At 42.8% G+C, this 25,272-nt stretch overlaps 2 protein-coding genes across 2 annotated transcripts; one reads left to right on the forward strand and one right to left on the reverse strand.

The window, feature by feature from the left end:
- The first annotated feature begins 205 nt into the window (after window positions 1-205).
- Window positions 206-20,189, forward strand: igfbp3 (insulin-like growth factor binding protein 3). The gene is made up of 4 exons (XM_029430208.1): window positions 206-684; window positions 4,155-4,405; window positions 6,524-6,643; window positions 16,847-20,189. The coding sequence occupies exons 1-4, from the start codon at window positions 321-323 to the stop codon at window positions 16,970-16,972; spliced, it is 861 nt and encodes a 286-aa protein (XP_029286068.1). The 5' UTR covers window positions 206-320; the 3' UTR covers window positions 16,973-20,189.
- Window positions 20,190-20,720: 531 nt separating this feature from the next.
- On the reverse strand, window positions 20,721-23,482 carry igfbp1a (insulin-like growth factor binding protein 1a). The gene is made up of 4 exons (XM_029430432.1): window positions 22,944-23,482; window positions 22,628-22,797; window positions 22,198-22,326; window positions 20,721-21,915 (listed from the first exon to the last, which is right to left on the reverse strand). Exons 1-4 carry the CDS (start codon window positions 23,311-23,313, stop codon window positions 21,805-21,807), a joined length of 780 nt encoding a protein of 259 aa, XP_029286292.1. The 5' UTR covers window positions 23,314-23,482; the 3' UTR covers window positions 20,721-21,804.
- Window positions 23,483-25,272: the final 1,790 nt, after the last annotated feature.

A 25,272-nucleotide genomic window follows, 5' to 3' on the forward strand; every position in this document is an offset into this window, starting at 1 on the left:
TCTCTCTCTCTCTCTCTCTCTCTCTCTCTGTCTCTCTGTCTCTCTCTCTCTCTCTCTCTCTCTCTCTCTCTCTCTCTCTCTCTCTCTCTCTCCTCAGACTGGATGTAGCGGACCCTCATATCGGGGCTCTCCGTTTACATTATTCATACGGAGGAGGGTGTGACTTGTTGGCTCTTTTTTCCGTCTGTATAAAACGAGAAGTGTGCGTAAAAGAAAATACAGATGGAGAAGGCTAGCCGGATCGCTGTGTCACAGAGAGTCCCCTTAAGCCTACGTGACAACTCACATACTGTCCCTTTGTGACCAGCTTAATCGGCAGAATGCCCGGTCTCTGTGTGCTTTGTCTCGCCGCTGCACTAGCTGCGTTCACCCGGCTTGCCGGCACCGTGGGGCCGGTGGTCCGATGCGAGCCGTGCGACGCCGGGGCGCTCCTGCAGTGCAAGCCGCTGTCGAAGGACTGCACGGAGCGGGTGAAGGAGCCCGGCTGTGGCTGCTGCATGACGTGCGCCCTCGGTGAGGGACTGGCGTGTGGAGTGTACACGGCGCGCTGTGGCTCCGGCTTGACCTGCCAGCCTCAGCTGGGGGAGAGCCGACCCCTGCAAGCTCTGCTGGAGGGACGGGGACTGTGCTCCAACGCAGCGTCCAAAAAACTGAACAGCATTCTCATACCTGTGCAAAAACAAGGTAAGACTGCTTTTTATAATGTGTAGATAATCTTTTTTTGTGCGTGCGTTCTTATTTAGCGGCTTTGACAGGCGCTCTATACATGAGATGTGACTCTGTGCGGAGTTCCCTGCGCATGTGATAAAATAAGTGCGTAGTAGGCTACTGATAGTGGATGTGATAAAGACTGACCTACTGAAGATATAAGGCACAAACATGCGCAAAATGTATTCTGCGGGATGTTTTGCAGGTTTTAGTCGTTAGGTTTTAGAAGGGAGGCTTGACATTGCACAGTGATGTGTTCGCGTGGGTTAAAATCCCATAGGCTCCTGAAAGTTTGAGTGGAAAACACCAGCTATGGATTGGAGGTTTACGCAGCAATTAATCGATGCTTTCCCACCAGGCGGACACTTTTTTTCCCATATGTGCACAGACTTGGACTATCATGCGTAAAATGAAAAATAAAATTGAGTAATTAAAAGAGTGTCGTCTGGGGTTTGCAGATTGTTTGTTTTACCGAAAAGATAACATTACTTCTTTTCTCTTTCTCCCTGACACACACACACACACACGCACACACACACACACACACACACACACACACACACACACACACACACACACACACACACACACACACACACACACCCTGGCTCTCTCAACCAATAGTTATGGAATGCCACATACATACATACTGTAAGTATACAGTATTTAGCTGAGGCTGAGTGCAGATCATGTCCTTGTCTTCTGTAATGTCCTTATTTTCCTTCAGGGAAAGCTCATGGATTTTTGAAAACAGCATGCAAAAATCTGCTACTGCTTTCCTGGTCCAGGATGTTGGCCAAAACATATTGGGTGTGTGGCAAACTGAATTCCCTATAAACAACCAACACACACACTCACACAAGTCTTTATCATTGAGAACTGCATATTTCCTTATTGCATGTTAGTATCTCTGCTAACATTGAGAGACCTTATATCTGCATGGTATTTTGTGTTTATGCATGCTGCTCACACTGGTGAAACGGCACACATGCCACCTACATGTGAATACACACTGTTGTGTCTTTAGGCACTGCTGACGTCAGGCCTCCAGGAGCCTCTGTGTGTGTTTTCTTCTTCCTGGTTATTTGGTTTGGCCACAGTAGCATGCAGTGTGCAAGCACTCAGCAGTACATTGTCATACACACACACAAATGCTTATGCATCCACCAGTGCGCACACACACACACACACATACACACACACACACACACACACACACACACACACTCACACACACATACACACACACACACACACACACACCACAGTGTATTACCTACAGTAACTTAGATTACTAACATGGTATCCACAGCAGGAACTTACAGTCTTACTTTTTCATTTCCTGTCACATAGACTGTATATTCTCTCTTTTCTCTTCCTCTCTTTCTGTGTCATTTTATATGTACTTATTTCTCTCTTGCAATCTCTCATGTAAGACAAAACTAAAATTATTTCCAATGTGAGAGCAAAAAGATGCATATTATAGCACTTCTCAGGATTGTCAAGCAGAACACAATAAATAACCGTAGTAAGACAGATATCAATGCATGCTTATTTACAGTATCTCTATTATTGGAGAAATGTGGGAAATGATCCCAAGCGCCCCTGTTGGTGAGAGTGTGTAAGTGCAGACCAGTGGTTTCCACCACCATCAGTCCCCAGCTCCAGAGCAGCCTCTCCTCCCAGACATTAACAAGCTCTCCTCACCGCAGTTTGTGCTGTTTACCCTTGTGCCATTATACAAACAAATTGCGTAATGTGTTTATCTAAAACGCCCCAGACTTCCTAGAAAGGTTATATAAAAATTTATATTGACAATAAAAAGTTATGCTAGCAGGAATCTTAAAAAGGGCTCAATATTTGTGTCCTTGGTTATGGACGTTTATGGACATTTTTTTTGCAGAGTTCCAAAAAAACGTGTGAAGGATGTTTCAGGTTAAAAAGCATTTGTTGGTTTCTGACGCCGTCATGTTTCAGTTGATGTTGTTGTTGACATCCATGTTGTTATTCTAAATTCTGGAGAGCCTGGGAGACTGTGGAGCCCCACCACGTCACTAATTGATCAGGTGGTCACAGAGAAAGGGTGGGCTGCCAGCCTGCCTGCCCACACGAGCTACACCCCTAAATGTCCGTACGCCGCCCTCACCGCAGCTCTCAAACACAAAATCTGCTTTGAGTTAACGGTATAAAATTGTGTTTGGGTGTGTGTTAGCCGCTGCATGTGTGTTCCCATCGTCCCTCTGCCTCTTTGGGACGTCTTTAAGCTCAGTTAGCTCCTCTGACTGAGGCCTTGTGGTGGTGTGGCCGACCGGGTGGCACATGGCGGGTAGTTTGGTCCTCTCCTATATTAGGGAGGAGTGTTTGGAGCCCCCTCCTCTCTTCCTAGCCGTCAGATGGTCCCCACTCTGTCTTTAACGATTTGACAGGAATCTTTGCCAGCACCACAGACTATTAATATATCTGCTCCCTCATCTCCCACTTTAACTCTTACTGCCCTAACCTCCTCTTGTAGCCCACTATACCCTATTCTCCCACCCTACACATATGAACACATGCTCAACATTTTCTTCCTCACAGCGTCCTTAAAAAGTCTTGTTTACACTCATTTTGTCTCTGTGACTCTAACCCTTGGTCTGCATGATGTGGAAATTTGTGGATATGAAATCGTCATGTTTCTGTTTATTACTTGGCTTCAGCTCTGGCTCCAAACAGCCCACAAGGCAATGACTAACTTTATTTTGTCTCTTTTAAACAGGCCTCTCTTAGGCAGTCAATACTTCTCTGTTGGATTAAGAAAAGCAGGCATTCACAATGCCGTACAATAATGTTTTATCCTAATAGTAAAGTAAAATTGTTGCTGAGGGAAAAGTTAATGACGATATTTAGGAGCCTAGTCCTCGTTTTTGCATCACAGAGTTTTATTGTAATATATTGTAATAAAAGCCTTACAGCTGTTTAGAACCCATTTTAGGATTTGTAAAACCTTTGTTTTATCTATGAAAAAAAGAAGGCGATTGTATTGCTTTTTCAGCATCAAGCCCACATAAGACCAGGTCAAGCTTAAAAACCACTATACTTAAACTTAAACTCCATAGACTGTTTAAAACACTGTTTCAGATTTGTAAAACTTTTATTCTTTTTGTTAAAAATGCTGATTCCACTGCTTTTTCTGCATTCAGCTCACATAGGACAGATACGAGTATTTAAGCAGTCTCTGGAGTCTAATCTAGTCTAGATTTGACAAGTGTAAGTATAGTTGCTTTGATCTAGACCTGGTTTTATGTAGTCTCAAAGTAGAACAAAGAGGTAAAACTCATATAAAACACATTTTCAGTACTATTTGTGGTGCAAAAGAGCGAATCAGCTGCCAAATTCAATCGGATGTTTACTTCAGCATTGTTCAATAAGAATAAAATATCTGAAAGCTGATGACTTTACCCCTTCAGATAACGCTGGAAATCAATTAGAAGAAGGCTGTACCAATGTGACTGCGATGATGACGGTGTTGCCTGGCGTGGCGACCGTGAAAGGTGGGCACAGTCGGGGGTCGATGGACACCAGGCCTCCGCTCCACAACAAGCTGATCCAGAAAGATCAGAACAGGAAGACTCAGAGCTACAAGGTGGAATCTGTGTCAGGAGGAGCTAACATGGACATGCACAACTTCTCCCTGGAGAACAAGAGGGAGACCGAGTATGTAAGTATGTAATAGTAGTGGTAGAGATTTCTAAAGACCGTTGCTGACTGGGAAATAAAATAAATTACCTGCTTTCTATTTTTTTTAAATATGTTATTAGAGGTTGTGTACCAATAATTAACTTTGGACAAAGTAACATTGAGAATTGTTAAAGTTCGTCATGTGAAAACTGACATTTTACGTTACGCAAATAGAAGAGAGTCGTTGAGAGGCTGAAAGAAGAAGATTTTTTGCTAGGTAGTTAACATTAGCACTCTAGCTACCGTGTAGCAATATTTATCTCTTGACAAATTTAAAATTGTCCTTGAGTGGCTGAAAATCATTTGCTTGCTTTGTAGTTTGCTCGCAGTAATTCTCCAAATACTAATTCAGTCAAAGCCAGCCAGCTATCTAATTATATTGCTTCTTCAATTGCTACCTAGTTTGCTTGTTGGCTAACTTTTAGCCTACTCTGTAGCTATACACTTTCTAAAGAAGTTCTAGTTTGTTTTGGCTGGCATTTTCACAACGGCTGGCTGTTAGAGTGCAGCCTCGTGTTTGTGTGGCATGTGTGTCTACAGAGACACCACCGTTCTTTTTGAACTAACATAAATTGATGATAATCCATACACTGCACTTTGTGAGAGTTATTTGTATTCCAAGATTAAACTATTTCAATTAACCTTTTCGACTTGTAATAATATAGTAAGAAAAGCCCAGGTGTAGCTAAACACACTAACGATGGTTCTGTTCTGTTAAGAGTTCCAGTGACAGTGAACAAACATGCACAATACCAGGACCCCGAAATTAAAGCAGCTAAATGGAACTCAGTTATCATTCATTTAAATATTTACACCTGGGCTTTTTCTATGGTGACAAGTCAAAATGTCTTCTGTGAAAGACCAGTAAGGGTGTTAATCTTTTGTTAACTCACGATTCAGTTCAAACCGATTCAGTACATAATGGTGCTAATTACAGAATTTACTACAGTATGATGTGCGCTAATAAAGGCTGTGAGGCAAATTATGTCTTGAAAACAGAGTATAAGTGTGTATAAGATTATGCAGTTTTTATATTTTAAAAGGTTTTATCAACTGATTGCAATAATGTTAACACACAAAGGCAAACCTAAGACAAAAGGTAGCATTTAATCATACTAAACGTAAATAAACACTGTACAACTGGTATAAAGTTGTGTCAAGCATTATTGTGTGATTTGTTGAAAAATGACACAGCTTTGACTTGGTGTGTAGGATTACTGTCCAGAAGTAGCAATACTTTGGTTCTTTTGGAGGAAAAATTTATTTTTAAAGTGATTTTGTGAAGTTGTTGGCACGGTATGCCATGGAAAGATAGTAGTCTGCAACTTTTTCACAGCCGGTTAAAAAGGAAGAACTCATGAGTGAAATCACCTGCTGATGTAATTTATTGGAATTCAACCCTACTGACTACTTGCTCTCCATGGCACATGGATGTAGTTGGCAAGAATGCATATCGCTGTCAACCTGTGGTAGGGTGTGTGCATGCAGCCTCATGCATGTGAAGGAAACGCATACAAACAGAATGGGGAATCACTCAACAAAACGTTGCTCTGCTGAGCAATTTGTGGTCAAACACTCCACAGGGTCCTTTAAGTTATCAACTATAATTTAAACAACATCATTTTGGTTATATGCTATCAAACATTTTGCAAGAGAAGGTACCACGATTTCAGAAATTTGAAACATTATTTTGGGATTTAACCACTTCAACCTAGACCTAACTATAGGATCATCACTGCAACTCAATGTTGCTGCAAATAGTTTCCAAAAGGTTTGGGGTCTTAAAAAAGAAGTACAAGACATTAAAAATGATTTAATTTTGATGGGATATACCAAAAATAGGTTATCAAACCGTGTGGGAAAATTATTTTATTCTTTTATTATTATTAATTATTATTATGTTTTATTCTAACTTTAAAACTACTTAAGGGGAAAGTTAATTGGACATTCAGGATTCAGGAGGTTCACTTTGATAGACTCTGATGTTCACCATGAACTAATAATTGCATGAACAATCCTCATGTTCTTCATGTTTGTGATTGTGTAAGGATGAGTGTGTAACAGTGGCGTCGCCGGTGTGTGTTTGCCATATTACTAGGGGCCATGTCGGAGGGAGATGGAGAGCATCCTGAGTGGTCTTAAAATCAGCAACGTGCTCAACCCGAGAGGCTTCCGTATACCCAACTGTGACAGAAAGGGCTTCTACAAGAAAAAACAGGTAAATGACTCTCCCTACTGTTTCATCTCTCTTTTTCACTCACACACTGTCTCAAATACTTAAGCACACACACACACACACACACACACACACACACACACACACACACACACACACACACACACACACACACACACACCTGCGGACATGGAAGTAGACCCACCGCATGCCTGAACACTTCCAAACAATCCTCAGCGACTCATCCCACCCACCCACACATGCACAATCCCCCCTTTTTTTTTTTGCAGCTCGGGTTGCCTTGACAGCCACATCAACACTATATTATCAGAATGGCTAATAACCATGTATTACTCTCCGGTAAATGCACTGCAGCCGTCTGACTCATGCCTCACAGGAAATGAAGTCGGTCAGGTGTGTTTGTGGGTGTGTGGTGTGGGAGAGTGTGGGGGGTAGGGATGTAAGAATGTGGTCTGGGAGTGTGTGTGGCACGGTAGATGTGGCGGCAGGGGAGTGTATGTATGGCGCTTGTTTGATGGCGGTAGTTTTGGTGAGGGTGTGTAGGTGTGGGGTGCTGTTGGTGAGGTAAAAAAAACAAACAGGCTGTCACTGGTTTAGTTTTTCTTGTCCGTGGTACAGCAGACTCGGGCCACCCATGGCCCCGTTCATTTGTAAAGCTGCGGGGGGGGGGGGGACAAGGAAGCTACAATTCATTTGAAGAATTTTGATTGGTGATGTGCTGACCTTAGGGTAGGATCAAATAAATACCACCATCCTATTTCCTGAGGTTGGGGGCTTTATCAGAGGGATTCCACGAGATAGAGCATGTTCTGAGAAACGCATGAGTCACCACAAGCGCCATGATTCAGAGACCTACTTGAGCCATAACACACACACACACACACACACACACACACACACACACACACACACACACACACACACACACACACACACACACACACACACACATAATAAAATCATCTTCACACTTTCCCTAAAGTCTCCAAAGTAATGTTCCATTGTTACTTTTATTAAAATCAGACTCTTCCTGGTTATTTTCCTGTATTTCATCAACAAATACCTTACAGGAAAGGGTGTGTGTGTGTGTGTGTGTGTGTGTGTGTGTGTGTGTGTGTGTGTGTGTGTGTGTGTGTGTGTGTGTGTGTGTGTGTTTAGTGTGTGTGCAGTAGTGTGCCAGCCCTTGTCGCCCTTTTCTCAGATGGCCGGTGGGTGTTGTGTTAAATCCATCCGAGGGGATGTGCCTTCACGGTGTGTTGCAGAGATTTATGACCGGAAACACAGCAAAGAGGAGACCATGTGAACCGTCTAGAGTGACAATACTGTGAAAAGAAGGGGGGGGGGGGAGGGAGGAGTGAGGGGGTGGATGGGTGAAGGACAAAAAGGGGCATAACCATACACATGATACACAAGATGTCTCGGTATCTTAAAATGATGCCCCACCCGAAATATTTTTATATTAAATACTCACAAACTGTTGGAAGGTGGCTGGTTAGAGATGGTAGTTTCATCTTTCATGTGGACCTCTTCCACCAAATAGTACCAGGAATTAAACTGGAAACTAACCAAGTAGTTCCAGGAAGGAAGGATCTGTAGGACTATACATAAGTCCCTTTTGTGCCTTACTGATAACGGATTAGATACCAGTAGATAACATAAGATAAGAAACAATAACATAGAGTCATTGGGGGAGACCTGCAGAAGGGAAACATTTCTTGCTTGTTTTTAGGTTACAGTGAGGAATTCAGTTACATTACTATTACTATTGTAATCCTTACTCCACATGGTGATAGTAGCAACAGCCACTTCTTGCTTTTACTTTGAATGAATACAGATGTTGAAGCAAGGCCTCCAGCCAGTACTAACACCAGACAGATGATGTTTGATGAGATGACAAACACGAGAAACAGGTTCATTTGGTCGAAATCCAGAAAACGGTCATGAGTTCCTAAGAAACAAACTGAAAAGCAACTGTCATCAGATTAGATTTGTGGCTTCCAGTTGTGATTTTCTGTAAAATGTTCGAACAAAACTGAAACATTCATCCTACTTTAACCCTTAGAGACCCACATAGGCCCATTGTTGTCCTTTATAGGGGGACTGGGAATCTTTAGGAGGAGATCGCAGGTCAACAGTATATGCCTCATAGAAGTGCTGTACATTATGTGAAAGCTGGGAACCGGAAGATTTTTTTTGAGATGCAGTTATTCTAGTCATAAATCTGTAATAAGCATTGTGTTTTGGTTAGTCGCCTATTTAAATTTGAAAGTTTAGAGTATGTAAGGGCTTAGAACATTATGATCGAGGTATGGGATGACTCTTCCCGTGCTATATTATGTCTTACTGTTTTTAATTCATAGAATTCATAAAAATTGAAAGGAATCCCTCCAAAGTACCACATTAAGACCCCAAAACCTTGAGATACACCATAGAAAAACTCATGCTGTGATTTGCCATCAAAAACTTTTGACATTTGGAGATTTCTCTTCAGCGATTGGATGGCGAGCACTTCTGTTGTAGAAACTGCTCATAAACCCCAGTATTGTTGAACTAGGAAAGTCATACATCCTCTGAAAGCCCTCAGTCTTACGTTTGTGATTGTAAAGCTTCATGAGGCTGTGATTTTCCAAGAGGTCACAACAGCTAATTTTATCAAGGTCAAGTTTCTAAAAAATGGTCTCACTACAATGAAATGGCTACTATGGGGTCTAACATCATTACACATGAATACAATTGGGCTCATTGAATCAACAAGAGTTTCCAGTCATATCCAATGTATGCAATTCCAACACTGCTGAGCCTGCTACAGAGTAAACGACAGTAACATCGTCCGGGGATCCCGCGGTTCTCAGAGGGTTAACAGGCTTGGACGATGCTGTCACTGAAACAATCCTGAAAATGGGCACAACCAGGGCAAATTTGACCTCTGTAATTAATTTGTAGTGTTGAAGGAATACGATTTGGCTCCTCCTCACATGACTCTCGCTCAGCAATCATTGCAAATAGCAAGCTGCTATCCGTTTCAGGAGCTAAAAGTACATATTACGATATGATATGAAAGGATAATCTTAGTACAAAAAATAGTTACTTTGTCATATCGAAGGAATTGTTAATTTCTGGCGATGTCCATATTTCATTTTAAAGCATGTATCTGCCGAAACAGAGGACGTTCCGATATGGTACATCCATAAGAATCCTTATCACTATTGGAATCCATCATAATCTACATAGAGGACAAGTATCAACTTTGAACAACCACTTTTTTAAGACTACAGTGGGTGAGTTTTGATACTAGAAAGATTGATTAGGGGTGGAATATTGTTTTAAGATCACAACGAAAAAGTCTCAAGCATGTATGTGTGTGGTTCAGTGTATATGTAGCTGGTAATATGAGTGCCCCAGCACTGTAGGAGAAGGTTGAGCAGTGTTAGCCCTACCTCGGCTACAGAGAAAACTATTTTTAGCAGCAGTTATATGAATTGGCCCAGTATCCCAGTTCAGGCCATGCATGCCTAACACTGACCCACTCATTACACCCCTCAAAGTCTCACACTCACTCGCACTTTTCCTCTCTCCCTCTCACTGTCACTCTCAGGCTCGCTCCCTCTCTTATTCATCATTTCACCCACCCATCATTGCCCCCATTGTGCCCTGCCTACAGTCATCCACCCGTCTTTTGTTCTGCCTGCCCGCTCCATCATTCTGTCCATCCTGCCCTTCCGCCCACCTGGCTTTTCCTTCCTTGTTTGACCAGGAATCACCCCGCACAGGGTTGTGAATGGGACGCCAGTGTCTGCGTCCTTCTGTGTCTCTTTCAGAGTTTAGTGTGTGTTGAGAGGAGGAGTAGGAAGAGGAAGAGGCAGTGGGTTAAGGATGTGAGCCAGGTGCCTGCATACCCTCATCCCTCCTCCCTTACTGGGTGCTGTCAGTGCCAGCCCATAAGGACTGACTTATTGAGCGTGACTCAGAAGGATCTGTGGAAACGTACACACCAACCACAATGGCTTTATAATAACTGGCCAACCTTCGGGGACCCAGACAGCTATTTTCACTCTGTCTCTTTCCCTCGTGCTGTTCCCTCCCTGGATTTCTAATCCACCTCGCTTTCCTTCTCACTTGAGTCTTATTTTTTTTTTGCCATGGCTGTTGCATAATTTGTAGAGCATAGGTCTTCAACAGGGGGTCCGTGGAGGTACTGCAGGGGGGTCGCGAAATTGTTTGTAGATAGATTTTCTTTTTTTTGCTTTGCCATTCACATTCCCTCCTCCACTGTACTTCTTGAAGGGCGGCGACACACACCTACAGTCAGAGACAGAGTGGAGGAAAGGAGAGGGGTGAACTAAAATAAATTCCCCCCTGTCGCACAGACCTCCTCAAGCCTCTTGTGTATAATATATACAGTAGGGGGTCCCTGCACCACGCTACACCAGTTTGGGGGTCCTTGGCCCGAAAAACGTTGAAAACCCCTGATGTAGAGTATTATTTATCAATTCAAGTTTCAATATGGCTCCTGGGTTTTAGTACTGATAACAAAATTATATCATGTTTTTAATAAACCTTTTTTTCAATTCCTGATTTTACAAACATATTTTAGTGTGTATTGAAAGTATTGAGATTTGATACGCCATCGTGACTCGTTAATAGCTTCAGCTAATGATCACTCTCGTTATTGATTCTTTTTTTTTCTTACAATCATTTGATTGAAGATCAAACCTGACCTTTCTGTCTGCGAGGGTTCATGGAAAGTAATGTCCGCTGGGGTTTTCACTAAACGGGACAACCGTGTGAACACGTCCGTTTATGCAGGTACCCAGTGTAGTATGTATCAAATGCATCTTAAATCAGAGAAGCTTTAACATGCAAATTATTGAAAGTTGGTAGTTTAAATTGATAAATGACTTAGGTGGTAATCAGATTTGCCATTGATTAATTTTCTCTTAAGAGAGAATTGACTAAATATGTCCCTTTTAAAAATATATTGATTCTTTAGGCTCCTATTTTGTTTGGCTCCATTCTTCTAAAACAAACACTTTATTCTGGAGTTAAATTCACTGGGACTCTCATTAAACTATATATATATATTTTTAGAAAAAGCAATAACCTCCAGCTACTCCCAATGCACTTGCAAACACACACAGATGCTCCATTTTTTACACAAATACATATATGCGTGCGCCCCTATACACACACACACACACACACACACACACACACACACACACACACACACACACACATTGCATGTTATGCGCTTGTGTTTATCCTGTGGTCAGACCAGGCTCTTTTTAATGTCCGTGAAGCCCAGCGGCGCTGCTATTAGCTATAAAGGCCGGCATCACAAGAGCACGCATTCATATGCACAACACACCCGCACACACACCCCATAAAGGTAGCATTATGAATGTGCAGGGGGGATGAAATGTTTTTTTTTAGTGACGGCCATGCGGACCACGCAGGGCCAGTGTTGGGGCTGTAAAGATGAGAATATGGGGCACAAGCCTGAGCTGACCGCTGAGCTGAGGTTTAGACTCTGTGGTTCAGAGTGCTAAGATAAGTAAACTATCCCTCTCATAAACTTTGTTTTGAGTATCACTACTCACCTTGCTGTGCTTGGAAGGTGCTCAGAAAGGTTTGCAGCTTGGTTCTTCACGGAGGACACCAAGTCTGCTTGGATTCAAAATGGTTGCAGCAGATTCCAAAACCAAGTTTTATAGCAAAAAGAAAAACAGTATCAAACTGTCCATAGAAACTTTAAAAAACTGCACACTGAATAAACACATAAACAAAGGGGGAGTGAAATATGCTGCATGATTGTTATTTTTAAAGTTTAGTTGTTTTATATATATTTTTTACTATTAAATTGGATCACTGTTGGAATCCATTGTCAGCGTTATGAATCAAAGCAAGCTTCAAACTTATCAGCGCCACCTTTCGAGCCTAGTATGTATTTTAGAAACCAGTACAACAATAATGTTTGCAACAAAAAGTTGTGTAAAAAACAGAAAATCTTCTATCTGTCTTAGGTAGCTGTAAAGTGACAACCAGACCCCAAGCAGGCGTTCTGCTGTCTTTGGCATTCTCCTCCAGTGTGTGTGTGTGTGTGTGTGTGTGTGTGTGTGTGTGTGTGTGTGTGTGTGTGTGTGTGTGCGTGTGCGTGTGTGTGCACATTGAAGCAGTAAAGAAAGGATTGCTTGAGATGACTGCTAATAGTTCACAGATGAAAGAGAGACTGAGCGGAAATTCGAAGGTAGCCAAGCAACAGAGGAATGCACACATTTTGCTCTTCCTCTCCTTTCTGCCTCTCCTTTGGCTTTTCAACCCTGCCATACACACACACACACAAACCAGGCACATACAGGACTCCATCATCATTACCAGAGCCGAGGAACACAATGTTAAGCTCCTCTCCGCAGTCTCGTCCACTGGGTCAGGGCTAAAATAGAAACTGGCCGCAGACTTAGTCGATGTCACTGTGAGGGGGAATCGAGGGAGGAGAGGAGAGAGAGACAGGAAACAGAGTAAGACAGAAGAAGAAGAGGAGGAGGAAAACCAAAAAAAATCTCTCGATTGATGTTAGTGTGTGAGAATGGGGCGTGTTGGTCTGCGTACTTGCCCCCAGACTGCTGCAGTAGTTGTTGGCGAGCTATTTTAATAGGCCTCTGTCTCTATAGAGCTGCCTTTGATCATGCACTCAGGCTGCATGTGGATGTTGACTGTGCAGGAAACAGACACCTGGTCACACTCTGTCGGCCTCTGTGTCATTACAATGCAATCCATACGTATTAGGAGTTTAGTTGGGACTTGGCACTCCTGAGTGTTGGAACTTAAATGAAAGTAAGTTACTTTGAAATGAAAGTTGTGATTTTGAATTAATTGGATGCTGTTTACATCAAATAAAATAAAATCAAATGTATTTATATAGCCCAATATCACAAATTATACATTTGTCTCAGTGTGCTTTACAGACTGTACAGGATACAACACCCTCTGTCCTTAGACCCTCGTATCGCACAAGGAAAAACTTCCTAAAAGAAACTCCATAATTAAAGGGGGAAAAATGGAAGAAACCTCAGGGAGAGCAACTGAGGAGGATCCCTCTCCCAGGACGGACAGACGTGCAATAGATGTCGTGTGTACAGGATAATCAACATAGTACAAATACAACATTTGACAGAAATTATGTTGTGTTGAAAAAGAAAAAGTTTGGATGAATCCAGGAAAATGTCAAAAAAAGGCTTCCCGGTGTCCAGCAGGACCAGGTCAGCAGGCGCAGCCACGATTCATGATCCTGACGTAAACTTTATGAGAGGCAACCTGCCACATGAGAGACATAGAAACTAAATGATGAGTTAGTAACATACATTTACATAAATGCATACAGATAGAGAGGGAGAAGAAGAGAGAGGGAGGGGAGGAGAGAGGAAGAGAAGGAGGAGAGCAGGGAGGTGTGCCCCGGCAGTCTAAGCCTATAGCAGCATAACTAAGGGCTGATCCAAGGCAAGCCTGAGCCAGCCCTAACTATAAGCTTTATCAAAAAGGAAAGTCTTTAGCCTACTCTTAAATGTGGAGAGTGTGTCTGCCTCACGAACACAAACTGGAAGCTGGTTCCACTGGAGAGGAGCTTGATAGCTGAAGGCTCTGGCTCCCATTGTACTCTTAGAGACTCTAGGAACCACAAGTAACCCTGCAGTCTGGGAGCGTAATGCTCTAGTTGGTTTATAAGGTACTATGAGATCTTTAAGATATGCTGGAGCCTGACCATTAATTGCTTTGTAAGTCAGGAGAAGGATTTTGAATTCTATTCTGTATTTTACCGGGAGCCAGTACAGAGCAGCTAATACAGGAATAATATGATCCAGTTTCCTTGTTCTTGTCAATACACGTGCCGCTGCATTTTGGATCAACTGAAGAGTCTTAAGCGACTTTTTGAGACAACCTGATAACAATGAGTTGCAGTAATCCAGGCCTATACTTGTTTTGGACGAATGATATTATAGTCCTTTTTTCGCCATCTTCTGCAGGCAAAAAGTGCTACTAATCTTAACAATACACCCAAGATGTAACATCTTGGGTGTACGGTGCAGTGAAGACTGACGACGACGATACTCAGGGAAGTTACTGCTCTGTTTGTGTGCCAAGAAACCGCTACGGCTACGGCTTTAAGTAAGCACGTTTATTGAGCGTACAAACATGAACGTAGTAACGATCTTCTTGTGCAACTCTTTGAAAGGACGTGAATAGAAACCGATGTTGACTGTTGGTAGAAGATTTAACACAAATTTCAGTCTCCAATGTTGAAGTCATCATAGTTATCAATGTTAGCCAACACACTAGATGCGTCTTGACACGTCACCACAAGTTGCTGCATATCGTTATAAACCACTGTCCTATTTACCAGTGTCAATGTGCATCAGCTCTTCAAAAAAGCAACTTTTCTAACACCTTTACTTCTCAACTCATCATGTCTTGGCCATCCAATGTAATGAGAGAGAACTGTAATCAGTCGCACATCCACAAGGGGTTGCTTTACAGGACAACGTGAATACAGGGTGTTTTAAGCTTCAACAAAGGACCAATATTGTTTGTTAACAACCGACTCGATAGTCTCGATATGGATTTGAACTCATTTAAATAGGACAATGCATAAAAGTGTGTTTGCAGGTTTTAGATCATTCCTTGAAAATCATGTTTACAGATTTTTCTTAATGTATTTTTCCCGCCGTCAATGGCAGCCATTGATTTTCCTTAATTTCTGTCGGATATGAAAATGAAGTCCTCTCATGAAACTAGCTTGAACTGATCCATCACATTGAACATCAAGTATGGATTAGTTCTTGTCAGTGTTAGATTTTCATCGCATGGTACGCTATATTAAGTTAAGGTTCATTTAAGAAGGCTGCACTACATTTACTCACAGCAATAGTGTAACGTTGTGAAGACGAATGTAGAGTGTGAATGTTCAGTTTTATGGATTGTAGAACTCAAGTAAGTTTCAGGAGTCTGCTAATTGATTGGTAAGGCAAGCGGTTTGTAGCAAATGGGCAAAAAATGGGCAAAAAAGAAAATGCAAAACCACTGGTTCGGTCCTTTCATGCTCAAAGTAAGCAGTTAAACCTCAGAGACATTGTTTAAATTTAAATCCAGTGTTCTGTTGTACAGCGCCAAATATACCGAACAGTATATATATACTGTATACATACTTATGGACTGCCCCCTGTGGGACATCTGATATTACTGAGTATGTGTATACATGTGTACCTGGGAGGTATGTATACATACAGTAGATACACCTCTTGTTTGTGTGCGCCTACATGTTTGGTGATGTGTGTTTACGCGCACACATGCACCCCCGCGCTCGTGCACGCGCAACCCATAATCAGCACCAGATGATTTTGAGCGTCTGCCAGTTTCCCGGAATAGCAGCGCTGGTTTCCTTGCAGCCCTCCAACTGGCCTTGGCAAATATTTTAGCAACTCCATGTTTACCTTCACACTCCTTTACTCTCACTCACTCAATGCGTTCCTCATTCCCTGCGCCTCTCTATCGAAAAGAATCTGCTTTTTCATCGTTTACCCCCACGGGTCAGGAGCACATAGGCCTGATAAATAAACAGCTCATAGAATGGACAAAACGGTGCGCTGGTTGCACGTGGATGCCTGAGCGAGGCTCTATCGCTCTGAGTCTTGATACATTTATTATCGTCTTTCACAATGCGAGCAGCTGCATTATCTGCAGTATTTCTCTCCGATATTTTCTGCACATAAAACTGGAAGGGAGCTCCAGACAGCAGGGCATTCCTCTCCATGATCGATGAGATGTTTGTTTTATTACAGTTCTGCTGAGGTATGACTTGGCCCCCGGACAAGCATCCAAAACCTAAAAGCCAACAGAGAGAGATAGACTCTTATATAATACACACTCGTACCACGTTAAAGGTTGCCTTGATAAAGCTGCGTCAGGGTAATTCCTCACCTTGGAAACGCTAAACTGTTTTCACAATGTGTCTCAAAGTGATAAATCCTCCGCTACTTTCCAGTCTTTTCTTTCCAGCGCTCTCTAAACTAAAGATAAAAGTTAGAGCTAGTCGAGTGATGTTTGCCCATGCTGGTGCCACCTGTCTGTGCAAACCTTTTTGTCGAAGGCTGCACACGTTATCCTTTGCAAAGTGTTTATAAGAAGCAAACAAGCAGTATACTAATTATTTTTCCCAACCTCTTTTTGCAGTGCCGTCCATCCAAAGGCAGGAGGCGGGGCTACTGCTGGTGCGTGGACAAATACGGTCAGCCTCTTCCCGGCTACGACGGCAGGGAGCGGGGCGAGACACAGTGCTACAACCTGGAGAGCAAATGAGAGCACGGAGGGAGGACAAGTGGACGGAGGGATGAAGACAGAGAATAGGTGGGGAGGGGGAGAAGGAGCCGACTTTGCTCTTGCATGTAGTTTTATGTAAACATTTGAAGGGGCTCGGGACCTTTGATTTCAGGTCCTATTTCTGCCAGAGATGGGGGGAGGGGGAAAGGGTGGAGCACAACCCTCCTGTCCATCACAGCTATCTGTCCTGTGCTTAGGGAACCTTTACTTTTCTTTAAACAAACAAAACAAAACAAGTTGAAAGCTGAGAGAGTAGGGGAAGAAAGAGAGAATCCTACCGTCTGCACTATTCTTTTAGAGAGAGAGAGAGAGAGGAAGGAGGGACTTTTCCACTCACTTTAAAGAAGACTTGTTTGTGACTGTGACCCGAAAAACCGCACCACCACCGTTTCCATTGTCTGTGAGCGTGAGTCAGTGTGTGTCTTAATGTGTGATCACCTGCATAACATACATGTGCACAGCTGCATGTCTGTGCAAGATGGCATGTGAGTGTGTGCTTTCCCAAAAGTGTTTTATTTGTGTAAATACCGTGTGTCACTAAGCTCAGTTTAGAGATGTCAGACTGCCCAGCCCCCCTGCTCCATTAAACAATGCAGAAAAAAAAACCGCTCTCTGGCTCAGGGTCCATTTTGAAGTGAAAGATTATGGGATGGCAGGGCTTTGGCTTCTCATCCTGCACCAAGGGCCCTCCTTGCTGCCAAGCAGTTACAGTGCCTTAAAAACAGACCTTCCCATGCCTTCCCTCCCTTTCACCGCCTGTAGTCCTCCAATAAAGGAAATCTTCACTGAAAATCTACCTTTTGAGTATCAAATACTCGTCCCCCGCAGGATTGAAATGTGGCTCTGAAAAATATATTTCTTACACCTTTGTGGAGGACAGAAGCTGCAGTTAGCTTGGATTCACAACAGCTACAATAGTTTTAAAGGTTAATCCTGCATTAAAACATCAATCGAAACTTCTGAAACCACTCGCTCATCTTCCGTGTCAACTAAATGAAGCGCGTTGATGCTGCAGATACGTCCGTTGCTACTCATTGGTTAGTGCAAAATAACCTCAAATAGCAGCTAACATGAACAGATCAGACTGAATAATATAGCGAATATAATATATGTCAATTCAGCCTGACTATAAGAGGCACAGCTTTCATTGTTGCTAGCACGGTTAGCTGTTCAATTTTACTGTGGAAGCATGTGTAGTTGCAAGTGACAAACAGCTAAAAAAAGCTAACTGCTTAGCCATTTTCGGCAACAGTATGAAAGTATGGATCATCATAATCATATAAACGGACAGTGGAGCGGTGGATTATACTTCTGCAGTGGCTTGAGAAGTTTCCATGGACATTGTGATACCTTTGTTTTACTGGAATCCATTGTAACTGCTGTCGATATTTAAAACTCAAAGGATAGATTTTTTCTTAGAGATCAGTTTAGTTAAATAGTCTTCTGTCTCTTTCCCACCACTTACTGTCAATGTCCCTATTCTAATGTAGCTCTAACCTGCTGTGTCCTCATGCACGTCCTTTTCCCATGTCCGTCATGCAGCTCCGGTGCTGACGTCCTCCGATCCTACATGTCTTTACCCCCTATGTAACATTTTTTTCCTTGCATGTGTGCCTGATCCCGTCTCCAACCCACTAACCCGAGCTGTTAGTCCCTGCCCTACCTCCGGTCCTCTTCCTGTCAGTGGTGCAACCTGGTGTAGGCTTGTTTGAACGGGACGAGCCCGGTGTGACCGGCCCGCCCAGCCGCAGGTGCCAGCTGCCCCTACGCTTCAAGCACAAGCACTTAAAGCACTTTAGCTGCGCCGTTACTCGTCAATGCATGCAGTTAAAGACAATTGGACCTATCTGTATCTGCATACCTTTCCCTCGAGGTAATGTCAGATGAAATGTGTGATACTGTAAGAAAACAATAATAACCCAGGGAGGAGGGAGAAAAAAAGAAAGAATGGGGGAAAAGCTACACCAGGACTTCTGACAGCAAACTTAGCGAACACCCCTCAGACATTTTCCATTCAATGCAACTATTTTTCTTTTTGTGTTGTTGTTGTTTTTGTTTCTTTGAAAAATGCTTGTATGATCGTATGCCAACAAATCTCCACAAGGTGGACACAGCACCAAATATGCATTCACACAAGTGGAAGGGGGTCTGAGGGAGGAGGCGGGGTCCTCCCCGAGGAGCTTCCTGACCGATGCTCTCCCACATCCTGTGTAAAGACTTGAAAAGTGGAGAGAGTGCCGACAAAGAATGCTTGCCCAGTAGCTTGGTAGCATGAAATCGGTTGTACACTTCCTTTAATAGAGAGCAGCAACTTAACAACCAACCAGTTGGTGCTATATCCCATCTATTCAAGACTTGATGTAGGGGAGGAACATACATAAAATATGTTTAAGCTATTCCCTCCCTAATATTTGTAAGTGTGTCTTTATATGTATATATATATATATATATATGTATATATATATATACACATATATTATTATTATTATTATTATTATTATTTCCTGACCAGCTATGTGTCTGACTAGACATCATGTACAGTACTTAAAAATTAAAATTATTTATCTAAGAAAGAATTATAAGCTGATCCAAACTAGGTTTTCTTATGAACAATTCAGTGACTCACCGATTGCACAGCAAAGTCTATTTGATTCAGTGTATTTTGGGGAATATAATCACTAATGAATGTTTTATTTTTAAATGAACCTTTTCCTTCTGTTGCTCAGCAGGGTCATTTGTAAGCTCTGTGCCCAGCAGGCGAGTTTCAGCCTCGGGCGAAATCTGTTTCAGTCAGGCACTCAGGTCTCTGGTCATCTTAGTTCACGGCTTCTTAAGGCCAGTGAACCTCTCACTTCTCAGTAAGTCAATTCTCTCCATGCACACCCAGCCATCATGCAGTCTGTTAGTGCAGAGCCAGGGTCACACATCTGTAATGTCACTTTTTATTTCTTCATCATTTTTTGTTTCCCTGCTGGTCACGTTAAGAATCTCTCTGTTCACGGGTAAATGTATTTTTGTTTTTCATTTCAAGTTTATCCTTCAAAGAGTTTTTTTTGTGTAAGCTTTTCATGATACTAAACTAGTAATCACACACACACACACACACTCTGAGAAAGGAAATTATTTTGATTCAAAATATAATTTGTATTTAATGTCTTTTTTTAAATAAAAAGTGAACACATTTTAAGATATCGTCTCCGATGTTTGTTTATGTCTCTTTTGTGACTTTTTTCTCTCTGGGAAAGAACAGGCTAATTGCTAATAGCCCGATTATCAGGACACACATTTGCTGCTGTTGAAAGTCCTTGAATGCAATCAGGCTCCCCTCAGTCTTGGAATGTGTCAATAAGGATAAAGCAAAGGTTCAATTTGTAAAGAATAAAAATAAATCTGGTGGTGCCATGCAGGCTGGCAGTGGGCACGAGAGGTTGAGGCGAATTCCTGTGCCCGACCAATGTAAACAGAGAGCGGGTCAAAAGGCAGCGTAGAGCTGCATGTCCCCGCGAACTGTCTAAAGTTAGACAAGGACCTCCACTTTAGATCACAGTGATAACACTGCACACACCCAATATAGAAAATGTGGTGCAGGGGTGCATCTACACACAGACTTTCATAATCATGTCCTGATGAAACTGTTATGATGCTGATGTTTTGCCACCTATGTTGATGGATGTTTGTGCACAAAGTAAACTTTCCTGATGTGAAAGAGAGGCCAGGAGCGCATAGCTGAGGTTAATGTTTTTATTAAATATATCACCTTTTTTTCTTCTTACATTACATCTCAATTACAAAAGTGTACATACACATGTGTGAGCAGTTAGTCACTTTGGAATAGACTCACATAAACAATTATTCTCTCTCCAACAGCAGCATGTAGATAGAGCAGAGGCGTCGCACATTGTGGTTCACTGTGAGACTTGCTCTTTGTGGTCATGTGTTCTTGGTCAGAGAGAACAGCAACATATAAAGATAATTAGCAAGTCTTTTTTTTTTACATTTACATCAACACAACTGACGGCAGACACATAAATATTGGAGGTAGGTAAATGTAGAAATACCCGTCTGAGAGGCGGCGCAGGGAAGCACCGTCTGTCATGCTAACTGCAACCCCATGGAACCATGGGAAATGTTTTCTGAGTACTGTTTAAGGATTCTGGACTGAGAGTTTTGCATTCACTGACAAGAGCTAATCATGTGTCACATCAGAAAATAAAAGACATTAACAAAAAGAGTCCATAACAATGGCAACAATGTGAAAAAGAATCATAAAAACAACATTTAGAAATACTTCTAAATGACATTTGGTCACTCAGTGCTTTTGTTCTTGCTTGGTTTTTCATAAACCAAACCTCCAGACAACTCCTTTAAGGGTAGAGCGAGCTCAACTCAGCAGTGGAGTTACTCAGGGCCAAGATACATATATACACTTTATACACCCATAAAAATAATATTATAATAACAATAAGGCAAACAAAATTATATAAATACTCATAAAATAATTACAAATAAAATGAAATAAAGTTGAAATAAATAAGGCTGAAGAGTAGAAGTAAATGCATCAATATTAAAATCTTCTTTTACAGAAAAACAAAAATAGATTTTTTTTTTCTCTTTGGGACGGGTGTAGAGGAGGGAGGGAGGGGTTCCGGGTGGCTTGAACCCAAAAACCCCGCAATGACAGTGTACCTGAATTAAACACCACCATGGACAAGATCAATAAATAAACAGCTTTCAAAAAAGGAAAAAAATCAGTGGCTTGCTTCTTCTTTTATGTTTTTTTTTTTTTAGATCTGCATCAGTGGTGGATCTCTTTAAGGGCACTCGGCGTCTGCAGGCAGGTCAGTAGAACCTAAAATCTTCTTGCCGTTCCAGGAGTTCACACACCAGCATTGACCCCTCTGTCCGTCTAGAGAGGATTCACACTGCAAGAGAAACACAAAATGCTCTTATTCAACTGCCTATATGTCTTACACACATGTACACACACATGCAGCACTAACTGGGTGACATCACACTCCAATAAAACATACATTGTGGAGGTGCTGAACAAATCCCTACCTGCAACACACACTCACACATAGAATCATTTATAAAACTGGTTGACATAATCTTAGCTCTCACACACACACACACAACTTGGTAAGATTATTTCACGCTGAGTGGAGTCATACACGCTCAGAGCACATTTTGCTGAATGTACCAACCTGTTTGGGTTTGTAAAGCCCGTGTTTGTCACAGTTGGGGAGGTAGAATCTGGTTAATTTGTCTCCTAATTTCTGCTGGGATTTGGCAATTTTATCCAAGGCTCTCTGCAGCTCAACATGACAGGGCCCCTGTAAAGAGGAAGGAAAGGGTTAACTGAGCTCTGTGCCAACACACATAAATAATAAAGAACTCTGCTTTATTATCAGCAAACACGTGGGCTGACATCAATATAAAACTTGTAATAACAAGCATCCCCCATTCTCTCGGTCTCCATCATCTACTCAAACAGCACACGAGCTCCCCCTTGTGGTGCACGAGTCCTACCCCCCACCCTCCCCAGACCTCCCCAAAAACTTTTAGCAACATATTGCACACAGAAGGATTTCACAGAATCCACACAATGATACTGGTACACTGTTTGGGTCTCACCTGTTCCACCAGTTTCTTGCGGATGGCGACAAGTTTGGCTTTCATGCTCTCCTGAGCGTCGGCAGCAGCCCTCGGGTCGAAGGGCTTACTGTGGCCGGGGAGGTAGTGGCTGGAGCCGAGGTCCGAGACGATGGCTGTGTTCTCCATCTCAGCCTCTGGCTCTCCCTGATCTGGGGAAGGAAATTGAATGAATGAAGCGGGACTGACTGGATGTAACTGTAATTAGACCGGTCAAGTGTTTTGGGGGTTGTAAGAATGAGGATTTTGCTGGATGTGGTGGTTTACAGATGTATACATGTGGATCTTATAGGCCTACCTTGTGTCTGGGGCTCGGGGGTCGGCTCCTGCTCAGTGCTCTCCGTGCACACGGCTTGTCCCCTGGTGAGGGAGTGCAGAGGCCGGGGGTCGCCGGGTCTCGGGGTGCACCTCAGTCCGGAGCCGCACGGCGCCGTGTAGATCCCGCACAGCTCCTCAGCCTTCAGGGCGCAGGCGAGGCAGCATCCACAGCCGGGTTCCCGCAACACCTCGGCGCATCCGGGCGCCACCACTGGACACTGGCTCAGCTTCTCCGGAGAACACGGGGCGCATCGAATCGGCTCTGGCCCCACCGGGGACCCCAGCGTCCCTGTGGCCAGCACGGAGCACACCGCTGCCACCACGACGTGCTTCAAATATAATCCTCCCATGGTCAACACAGTGAGCTGGATACTAAATATAGAATATAAAAATATAGAGCAAGATAGATAAATGAATCAAAGGTAAAGAAGCCGGATTCCCACGGTTCTTGCTCAGTTGTGTCTTTCGTTTGATTTTGGGAAAATGTCTAACTGTGCGTTGCGTGCAGCCGTATTTATAGCCGGGTCCTCTGTGAGTGTTTGACGCATCGGCGTTATGAATGATTTCTGAAAAGAAGGTGTGATGATACGAAGGGCTCTGATTGGCCTGCATATGTCTGGTCAGACAGCTCATTTGAATACAACACTCACGTCAATATTTATTTTGGAACAGGCAGTGCTTGTAAGTATCGCTGGCGAGTGACGACACCAGTGTTTGATGTTGCAATCAAGGACCCCCCTTTTCTCACCCGGGTGCTACACAAAACTACGTTACCCTGCACTACCAGTTTACAGTAACAACTGAGACTGAGAGTTTAATTATGTTTGTTTTCACCAGTTGAAATGAGAATACGTCCACACAGCGTCAATTGAGAGATTTAATCGATTTCAGAGGTGAAGCAGTTCCTTTTTTTCTGTGCTGACACAAACGAGCTCCTCTCTTTTGGAACAACGTTGTCTATTCATAACGGGTTTTGTCCTTCCCGAACTTCTTACACAACTTTGGGGGAAACTAGTAATGAGCGCAAATTACGCACGCAGCGCGGGTCCGCTGTGAGCAAAACCGGCGCCTCTGATTTGACATGAGAACGCATCCGTGCATTGCAGTGGGAGAATAAAACCAACTTTTTAAGAAAAGGCTGCTCAAATGAAGGTCGCCATTGAGTCAAAGGGCTCTGGTCTCAATCTGAACTCTGTAGTAAGTGATGCCTCTCTGTACCCCGCGCGCGCAGTGAAGCCGGCTTTGGGCTCAGTCCAGGAGATGTCCTGTTGTAATTACCCATTTCCGGGGGTAATAATATACCAAAGCTTTGAATGGGGGCTTCGCGGACATGGCCACAGACACGTCCCTCTGCCTCGTCACTCTCTGGGGGCTTTAATGGTCCCCCCACGCTGGACAACGTGCAAGATTTTACGGCTTGCTGCAAGGCATTTGGTGTCCTGTCATTGCTGACCCCATCCATTCAATTGCAAAATCACTCAAAACCGACAGAAAACTCTGATCTCACTGCAAACCCCTCCTTCTATTCAAACATTTTCATTAATTACCTCTACTTTTTTTTCTGATATAATGCTGCATACTGTGTGGTCGACTCCATGCAATTGCCTTATAGTATTGCATCATCTGTCAACTGGTGTTAACAGTCACTCTCAAGTGATGCCAAGATTTGTATTCGTCAAAGCCCCGGGCTAAATCAAGCCTATAGTGTAATCTGATGTGGCGTGAGAGCGTTTTCTAAGCACAATGCCCCCCCTTCCCTCCCCCCATGGCACGCTGACATCTTCATTAGTGCATTAAGGTGAATTCAGTCCATTATACTCAACACTAGTGCAGGTTGTGCAGGTTACTCACGGTGGTGTAGTGTCATTAAGATACCAATGTAACTTGAGTATTCCCATGTTCTGCCACTTTGTACTTCTATTTCATTACAGTTCAGAGGGATATATTGTCTTCACATGTATCTGACAGCTACAGATACTTTGTAGATTATGCTTTTAATTTCAAATGGAATTTCTTTTGGTGGAAGTGTTCTACAAGGAGCACAATCAAGTATTTGTATGGACTCATAACAAGTTGAACATCGAAGATATCCTCACATATGCAGTGTAAAAAAATATTATATATGGAAGCCATTTAATAAACACAATGTTAGCGTTTTTCCACATTTAAAAAAAAAAAGAATCCTGACTAAAAGTGGGATTTTTCAGGTGATCTAAAAATGTCTAAATGGTACTGTTAGGTACGTGCCCAGAGTGTGTCCCTACCAGATTTCAAGACTTTCCACTAATCAAAACAAATGTTGTGACATT

Source organism: Cottoperca gobio, chromosome 4, assembly GCF_900634415.1.
Source record: "Cottoperca gobio chromosome 4, fCotGob3.1, whole genome shotgun sequence".
NCBI lineage: Eukaryota > Metazoa > Chordata > Actinopteri > Perciformes > Bovichtidae > Cottoperca > Cottoperca gobio.